This window comes from Diadema setosum, chromosome 4 (assembly GCF_964275005.1).
Source record: "Diadema setosum chromosome 4, eeDiaSeto1, whole genome shotgun sequence".
NCBI classification, from domain to species: Eukaryota; Metazoa; Echinodermata; class Echinoidea; order Diadematoida; family Diadematidae; genus Diadema; species Diadema setosum.
In genome coordinates this window covers 42,723,269-42,733,310 of record NC_092688.1, presented here as the reverse complement: position 1 = coordinate 42,733,310, position 10,042 = coordinate 42,723,269, and the positions used below count along the sequence as shown (strand labels likewise).

Here is a 10,042-nt window from a genome sequence, read left to right as displayed (position 1 = left end):
AATAAATAGTTTGATGTGAATGTCATACCATAATACCTGCATACACCATACAACTACTAGTAACATAGAATATACGCCAATATCAAATACCGCGTAATAAGATTCCCTGTATACAAGGCACCCCATGATACATTTGGAACGCTATAATACTCTGATATAACAGTCTGATATGTCAACAATAATATGATTTGTATACCCAATTCACTACTGCCCTCTAATGAAATTGCAATACTGCATTTTAATCATCATGCGTCAAATAATAGTATAGGAAGGTAGGAAGGTGATTAATTCTCAGTGATTGCAAATCAGTTATGATTCTCTTTAAATTGTGTGCCAAAGAGCATTCATGCTTGACGAAACGCATACAGTACGTACAGTGTAGGTACATACTTTCGCATTCTCACTTTGCTTGTGTCAGGTGATTGACAAAAACAAAACAAAGCAAAACAAAACAACAACAACTTTGAACAAGATAACCTTTTCAACTAACCTAGTGGTAAAGAAACTGAACAAATAGTGAATTGATGATATATATGTATTGTACCTGTACAGGTTTTCAAGGTACAATTGTGATGTAACCACTAGCGTCAAACACACACACACACACACACACACACACACAAAGTAAGTAATCCTTTAAGAGTCTATGATATCAACTATAATCACTTTCCTGGTGAGTATTATGACCACGCATCATAGTAGATGATGTTACTTTGAGCACAGAAGTCTCCTAATATCAATACAACTGTGTAATATATAAATTAAATCTATATAGCACTTGGTACATACATTTCTGACATTCAACAGAAAGTATCTTTTGTAAATTGATATACACTGAATGCAGACTAGGATCCATTTGCTACCATTTCATTTCAGCCTGGATTCATAACACAGTCACAAACTTTGGCAGTAAATGTACCAATCAGCCTACAGGTAAGAATGATGTTACACGTTTGAGTCTTTTCCATACTCGAAGAAATCCTAATTCTCTATAGGATTTAATTGATAAAGAATACACAATACTTTTAAGGTAAAAAACAACAATAAAACAAGAGAGTGAAACTAGAATGTAATCAGATTTCTAGCATTAATTAGCTTTCCCAGCCTCAAACAGCGAATACAAGATTTCAACGATATTTGTGCAAGCTTTGTGCATGAAAAATTGAAACAATATACATGTGTCATGGTAATAACTGCTGGATGCTGGGGATGCAATATCAACATAGTGTTATGTACCACATATGCATGGTAGCCCTTACAGGGAAATGCTGATTCTTTTTCTTTCTTTCATTATTATTATTATTTTTTTGGAGGGGGGAGGGTCGGTTTTTCTCAAAGTGAATACATGATGGACATTGGTTACCCTGGCTACATCTTTTAGATGAATTTTCGCACATCTTGTTGAATCTTAAATTTCACACGTACAGAGGTTGAAACCATACATTCCGTTAAAACACGCCAATACTTTACTACGGAGTTGGAAGACTTTTATGATCTCTTTTATGAGACATTATGATCTCTCACCCAGCACCCAGCTGCAGCTTACACTGAGACAACATGACACATGCAATAAGGTAAAGGAAGAAAGAGAAACAGCAAAGGGGGAAAAACAGAAAACCAAAACTAAAACAAAGTACAATTTTCTGATCAAGTCTTGCGAAGAACTACACACCCATATGAATGGTATCAAATCTCTGGCATAGAAAATGGACTTTTGTGTCTACAATTTGTATATCATAACAACTTGAAACATAAAAAGCTATTCCTCCATTATAGTATACATATGTGGTATGGGATATTGAATTTATATGTCTGTTAATCAAATAGCATAATTTGAAAATACATGCATGTTATTGTTGATATTTCAATAGTGAGAATACATACTGGTATGTATTTCAGCTTTACATTAATACTATATCCTGGCAAACTAGTACAAAATGGCTTTTGCTCTTCTGGAATATTTCAGTAAATATTACACTGTAAATGGTACATATTTCTATGCATGGCATTTTTTTTTGACATCAACTGATTTTGTATGGCTGTATACCTCTTGATTGGCTGGTTTTTAAATAGAAGATCAGAGAACATAAATCTGACATTTGGGAAGCGCAACAACAGATCAAATTTTGCTATCTTTCTTACCAACAAACAGCCACTAACAAAACCCTTCCAAAAGATTGGCTAATCAAGTCTGTTGTACGATTCTCGCTTTTTGTAGACATAGTACTGACATGAAGGCAACAATGATATGATCTATCCTCAAAATTTGTGAGACAAAATGCCATCGATTTCCTAGAAACTTTCAACACTGAAGACTGAAGTCTTTCCTGTTCTCAATTGACTGGAAATACCTTTCTCAACACTCCTCAATACTAGAATACATATACCTATAAATACTTTCATGGAATGTTTGATACATGACCCTAAGACATTCAAGAGAAGGTCACAACTGCATTTTGACACATGCACACACACACACACACCCAAACAAAACCAGAAACACGCATCAAAAACATGCATAAGTACAACCACAAATAGACACACACCAGTTTACTACAGACAACATTGGACAGTGATAACCCAAATTGTGACCAGTATCAATGAAACAGGGTTTGCACATACAATATGTTACATGTAACATCACTACATCAGTAATGGTAACCCATGAATAAACCTAGATGAATAAATAAACAAATAAATAGATCTCACATTGAAAATCACTATAGCCATATTCATCTGCCAAACACACATACTTTATGATGCTGATAAGCATCTGATAAGAGATGCTTTAGATTTTGTCTCTCCTAAATCATTCTAAATAAATACATAAAATACAAGTCATTAGCACAGAAACAGCTGGATATACATCATGTATGTATTCTGTATAGTACTAGACACTGTTCTTCTTGGCTGAATACCTTTCTACATCTCATTCTGTTTCTCTACAAACTTTTAACATTATCTTTGCAGCATAAAAGGCAGAAACAACCATGTTTCATCACTTTGTCACTACTTTTTCACCTTCAATAACACTTTTCATTTGTCAATTGGCTGTAATTGGTTGTAATGCAAGAGCCATACAAAATGATAGAAAATTGCATGACTTTTCAAATGTTTTGGAAGCATTGATCGCCATTATTGCAAAAGTTGGTTAAAGGACAAGTTCACCTCCATTAACAAAAGGATTGAGAGAATGCAGCAATATTAGTAGAACACATCACTGAAAGTTTGAGGAAAATCGGACAATCCGTCCAAAAATTATGAGTTTTGAAGTTTTTGTGCAGTCACCGCTGGATGAGAAGACTACTGCAGTGTATGATGTCACATGCGTACAACAATATAAGGAACATATAAAGAGAATTTCACAAAATTTCATCTTTTGTAAAAAGTACACATTCCCTTGACTCGTTACTGACATATGTTATGGGTAATATTATTCCCATTGCCTTTAGAAAGAGGCAAGTCAAGTGCTCTTTTATTATGCGAAAAAAAGTGAAAATATGTTGAATTTTCTTTACATTTTCTTTATACTGTTGTACTCATATGACATTGCGAGCCTTAGTAGTCTCCTCATCCAGCGGTTCCAACACAAAAATTTTTAAAATTCATAACTTTTGCATCGATTGTCCAATTTTCCTCAAACTTTCACTGATGTGTTCTACTAATATTGCTACATTTTCTCAATCCTTATGTTTATGAAGGTGAACTTATTATAACACCTGGTAGCCCATGCATTCAAATTGCATAACTTACATGAATAATATGAGATTGCTCATACATATCATTTACATAACCATTAATATGAATGACATGTAATTCCTCATACATATTATTTACATAATTTCATTAATATGAATAATATGACTGCTCATACATTCATTTACATAACCATTAACATGAATGACATGTGATTGCTCATACATATTATTTACATAATTTTCATTAACATGAATAAAATAGATACCTGACGCGCTTAAATATAGTCGTGTCTCCACCGCTTGGTGCACAATATAGACATTAAATATTCACATCGAGTACCAAATAAATTTGAGGAGTAGCAAATATATGTACATATTTCACTGCAGGATGGTGCTAAAGAAATCATTCTTCGTGATTGGCTGACTTGTTGAAGGACATTCATGACACTCCCTTCCCCATTCACATTAAAGGGAAGATAAACCCCAAGAACAATGTGGATTGAGTGAAAGCAGCAACATTAGTAGAACACATCAGTGAAAGTTTGAAGAAAATCGGACGATCGATGCAAAAGTTATGAATTTTTAAAGTTTTGATGTTGGAACCGCTGGATGAGGAGACTACTAGAGGTTATGACGTATGAGTGGACTACAATATCAAGAAAATATAAAGAAAATACTACAAAAATCCATTTTTCATGAAAATTACAAATTCCATCAACTTGATATTGACATATGTTAAGGGTAGCAATTATTCCCCCTGCTTTCTGAAAGCGGTTGGTCCACTGTTCTTTCATAATTCTTGAAAAGTGAATTTTTGTTGAATATCCTTTATATTTTCTTTGTATTGTTGTCCACTCATACGTCATATCCTCTAGTAGTCTCCTCATCCAGGGGTTCCAACACCAAAACTTTAAAAATTCATAACTTTTGCATCGATTGTCCGATTTTTCTCAAACTTTCACTGATGTGTTCTACTAATGTTGCTGCTTTCACTCAATCCACATTGCTCTTTGGGTTTACCTTCCCTTTAAAACATTGCTGTCACTGGGGCAAATAGGGGGCGTACTGACTGTGTAAAAAAAATGATTTGTGTTAAAAGTTCAGTAGACAGTTTTCTTTTTTCCCCCTCTGAAATCTCCTTGCTGCTTTTTTTTTTTTTTTTTTCCAGCTATCACTCTGACCGGTTATTTCAGTGATTATGCATCAACACGACTTTTCCTCCACTTATTGCTTCGATATCAATAAGCAACTGGAAGCAGAATGCAAGAAGTTACCGTCAAACAAACTACATTGTGCATTTGGTGCCCACAGCAGCAACAGCCATACAGCTTACTGTCATCCCCTGAAATTCTCGTCCATCATGGATGACGGATGTAAAATCCTCACCAGCACAGATGTAATACCTCCTCATGTTTCACATGGTAACTGATCACACACCTTGAAGTACTTTCATGTCAGCCAGACATAAATCACAGATGTTGCTACTTGCTCTGAGCGGAAGTGCAGCCATATCCAATACAACCAGCAAGTATCTTATGGGGAATCCCTTCCATTGCACAAAACTCTACATTATTCAAGCCCCATAAGAACAAACAAACAAACAAATCTCTGAGCAGCTGCTGTGCAGTTACAATAGGTCATACAAAATAGGCATTCACAATTCTGCATTATAGTTCATATTCATTTATTCACACACAAACACACACAAACACACACACACAGACACACATCAACCTACATACACAATTGGCTTACTGTGTATGCCAAATATTTTGCGGTTTTTATTTTCGCGAATTTTGCGAGTCAGGTGCTATTCGCAAAATTAAAGACACGCGAAAATATTGACTCTGATCCTAATGTGAATGTGATGTACGCGTTTACACTTCTCCGTTCAGTACAGGACTCCACGATCGCAAATTTAACCCTCACAAAATCATTGGAAATTCCCGATTCACGAAAATTTATGCTCGTGAAATATATAGCATATACAGTAAATGATGCTTGTAAATATCTGTGCACATTCATAAATATTTTGTTCAATACTGTGAAAATTTTCGAGTGCATTTGTGTCCACATAACACAAGACACTGCATGTAATGCCATGCCACCCTACATATGTGAATTTTTGTGGCAGGCTGCCATGAGGGCGACATGCCCTATTTACTCAGCTTAAAGTACTTGAGGTTGGCGAGCTGGAAACCCTCGAAGCCTTTGGCAGCAAAGTAAGCATAGCCCGTATAGTACACTGTGTGGAGGGGGAAAGAGAGATAGGCTGATGCTTACTACCAGCGTAGTTATTTTCCAGGGTTCTTGGGTTTATGTTTTGTATTGTTTTCATTTTTGTTTTTCCAGGGAAAGGGGTTTGGATTGGGTGAGGATGCTATGAGTCACTTGGAAATCCAGATGGAATGGTGGCAGCACAAAAGAAAGAACTGTACAAATTTGGACTTGATGAAATTATAATAATAAACTTGAAATAAGGACAGTTATAGCAATGAGACATATTGTCAAAAAATGATGGTTTGATGTGGGTGAACCTCTTTTCAAGACTAGTATTTAAAGGGACTGTACAGTACTGGTTGAGGTGGGGATTCATGTTTTGAACATTCCTAAGTGAGATGATGAGAAACCTCTTATGAAATATGAAAGAGCATGTAATTTTAAGGATTCAACGTTAATTTGATGAAAATTGGTTTTCAAATGGCTGAGATATCCCAAAAAGTGATAATAATAAAAGGCAACAGGCCACGCCTTTATTAGGATCTCTTTGTTTCACCTTGTATTTGGATATCATAGCCATTTCAAAACCGATTTTCATCAAATAAAATTTTGATACCCCTTAGAATTGCATGCTCTTTGACATCTCATAGAGTGGTTTCTCAATATCTCGCAAAACGTTAAAAGCTAAATCCTCACCTCAACCAGAACTGTACACACCCTTTAAGGCAAGTTTCAAAATGGCAGAAAGAACATGAAACCAAGCTGCCGCCAATAGTACGCGGTACATATACAGTATTACTGTATGTTGTTATGTATAAATACAATATACAATAAAAAGAACATGTACATGTATTCAGTGTATTAGTATAATATATAGAATATTTTTTATCAATGAAGTTTGAAACAAAAACTATGTAACCATAAGAAATAACCAATGAAAGACACTTGATAGCATTTTCTGGACATTTGGTAGTAAGCACAAGTTTTAGAGCACCTGCCCTTTCTAAAATACTTACGTCCAGGGACGAACATGAGAAAACCAGCGACGATGCACACAGTTCCCGCTGCATGATCTACAAGAGAAAAATCAAGCAAAGACAAGGCCTTGTCACAAACGAAGAATCTCTCTGAGACTTTACATTGGTTTGTATTTCAAACTGACTGGATATCACCTTATGAAAGCACAAAGATTTTCAGAATATGCCACATAACTTACCACCTTTCACATTCCATGCTCAAGTATTTGCTGTGGTGTCAAAATCACTAGAAACCTTGCTGCAAGATACACTATCCCTTTTTCTGTCTCTAACAAAGGACTGTAAAATGAAATAAAAAAACAACAACACCTACCTCTGTGACCAATCTCCAGTATTATTCCTGCAAACAGTAGAGCTGCAACCACAACACAGAGAAGGAATGAAACATGAACCAAAACACTTTCAAATGTGATAAAAACACAAAAATATATAAAAAGATGCCCAGTAAATCTCTTATACCATCTAGAATTCAATTCCAAATTTTGCTTTATCACCAGTATCCTCATCTTTTCCTTCTCTTCATCCAGTGAAAAAAGAAAAACAGCGTATCATTCTTTCAAGTATTTGTAGGAAATTGTGGTTTATATATCCACATAATGATGAACTCATGTAATGTATTGTAAAAGTCAAATGCATGAAAAAAAAGAAGAAGATAAAAACACTCAAGACAGCAGCTACATGTAGCTTCTCTGAAGAGAAATTAGACTTACTGAAACTCCTAACAGGAATGCGAGAATCTTTTGATAGAAATGTCGGTGAAGGAGAGTTCTGAGCAAAATCCAGAGAGAGAAAATCTTCCCAACTGATATGATATTTGCTTATGAGAGGAAAAAGGCTTATCAATGTGCCATGATTTTGCACTCTAATCCTTGGTATGCTTAATGATATACACTGTATATATGTTTCAATAAATACAGAAAGAGAGAGAGAGAGTGAAAAAAAAGAGAAGAAAACTCCTCTATTCTTCACATCACTTGTGAGAAAGATGTAACAAAAAAAGAAAAAAAAATCTTGTTACATTTGTTCAACTTGAGCTTTTCTAACAAGAGTTCACTGGGGCATGATTTACTGGCTGGACTTAAAGCATGTCATACCTGAACCAAGAAGAAGAAGAATAACAGAGACCAGCAATGAACTTCTGTATTCCCTCAGGTCCTTTCTCTGAAACCACCTAGAAGAAACAAACAAACAAACAAACAAACAAATGAAAAAAAAAGGATACATCAAAGTTATTGAAATAGAAATGATGCATAGCATGCTGTATGTGAGGTAGACAGAAAGATCCGTCTGTCCGGAGGACTCTTTTTATATTTTGCCATTAACGCTGTCCTCCGTAGACAGACGGAAGGTTGCAGTACCCATTGCTGTGTGGATGTTCTTAACCACTGTCTCTATGGAAAATTGGGTGAGGTACCTCACCCTTCTCGATTGCGTCTAATTCACGGCCCTAGGTTGGCAAATTTAAGCTTGTATAGTGAAATTAGCTTTTTAAGAATACATTACACTCACCAGATTAATGAGTAATCCAACATTTTAATAGAATTTTCAACGTAAAACACAGCCTGTCGCGTCGTCACGTTCAAACTGCAGAAACATACACTATGAATCTATTAGCCAATCACATGCGAGGTAGTTTCTACGTGTTTGTTTTACTAAAACACGTACCTCGCATGTGATTGGCTTACAGATTCAAAATGGCGACTTACAGCTTGCGAACGGCGATGTTGCGATATCGATAAAATTTCTGCGTTATAACCGAGTTTATGTGAGTATTTCGATTGCACAATGTGATAAATTTATCCCAAATATTGCTGCATAATGTGTCATGTCATGTCAAACTTGTTTGAATGTAAAAAAGCTGTCTGAAATTTGGTTTATCGTAACGTTTGATCTGTGCGCGACTGCTCCACACAGGAGCCGCAATCATTGACTTCGGTCTGTATACGGAGGGGATCCGTGAAGCCAGACGCAGTCTCCGCGGAACATTCCCCGACGGACAGATACAGACCGATCTTTCGGTCAATATGCGAGGTAGATACAATTGTACCAACAGGACCTCGACCTAGTTTAAAAGTTGTAACATCATCAAATTGATACAAATGAACAACAAGGCAAAACATAAAAGCATGATTATTATGCTACAATTTTCTCAAACTGCCAAATTAAATCTATTTGTCACAGTTGCTGCATTCATAAAGGTAACATTCCGACATCACAGTGAACCAACAAGATGACACAAGTAATGAATTGGTTCCGTGTTAGATACAGCTCGAGATTTAAATGGAAATTCCATATTTACCATAGGCTCTGTTCTTCAGGTTGGCTGTCATCAACCCCTTCTTCAGTGAAGGTGCCAGTGCTCTGGTCTGGTGCCGTCGGATCTATCAGTGGCTATACACATCAGCAAACACACAAACAAACACAACATGGTTAAATGATAGCCTATGATGCAATATTAGTGATGTGAAAATTCATGCCACAACAAAATTGTAAAGGTACACATTTTACATTCAAATAACGACTCCATGGAAATAAAGCAACAATAGAAGTCAAGTGTGAAGTGAATCATAATTTTCTTGATCAACTTTCCATTCTATTGAACTTTTTTTTTTATTTGTTGTTGTTTTGTTTTGTTTTGTTTTTTGCCTGGCAAGTTCAAGACAAAATATGAGCAGATATCGCAAGCAGCTCGATGTAGTTGAGGAAACCTTTGTACACTCTAGATTCTCTATCTTCTATATTTCAGTTAATTCTGTCAGCTAATGTCGGAGCGAGAGGCAGCAGCTCCCGCGGTCCGGCGGCCGACACGCACGGCGGACCGATGCCCGCTCCCCGCTAACCCAGCATTCCTCGCACGTTAAACTAAACATAAACAATCGATAACACAACGTGTGTTGACAGGTCAGAAGCAATTAAATATCAAATTATGAAAACTCGCCAATGACTCACCGTTGACATGATAGTGCCGGAAAACCATGGGATCAATTATCTGTCAAAAAATGAGTAGATTCTACAGTAAATCTAACGTTATTTTAGCGTCACTCGTGCATCGTGCTGCTTCAGCTAGCTAGCTGCATTTGTGTGCAT

General features: G+C 36.1%; 1 protein-coding gene across 1 annotated transcript; it reads right to left on the bottom strand.

The window, feature by feature from the left end:
• Positions 1-5,511: 5,511 nt before the first annotated feature.
• Positions 5,512-9,986, bottom strand: LOC140227288 (transmembrane protein 134-like). The gene is made up of 6 exons (XM_072307711.1): positions 9,905-9,986; positions 9,255-9,346; positions 8,050-8,126; positions 7,269-7,310; positions 6,935-6,991; positions 5,512-5,943 (listed from the first exon to the last, which is right to left on the bottom strand). Exons 1-6 carry the CDS (start codon positions 9,911-9,913, stop codon positions 5,855-5,857), a joined length of 366 nt encoding a protein of 121 aa, XP_072163812.1. The 5' UTR covers positions 9,914-9,986; the 3' UTR covers positions 5,512-5,854.
• Between the last annotated feature and the right edge of the window lie 56 nt (positions 9,987-10,042).

Bases quoted from the DNA above. Each gene is read 5' to 3' on its own strand.
- LOC140227288 (XM_072307711.1), bottom strand. The intron at 6,992-7,268 runs GTAGGTGTTGTT...TTTCTCTTGTAG, and splicing joins ACTGGAGATTGGTCACAGAG to ATCATGCAGCGGGAACTGTG. The intron at 5,944-6,934 runs GTAAGTATTTTA...CCCTCCACACAG, and splicing joins TCTCATGTTCGTCCCTGGAC to TGTACTATACGGGCTATGCT.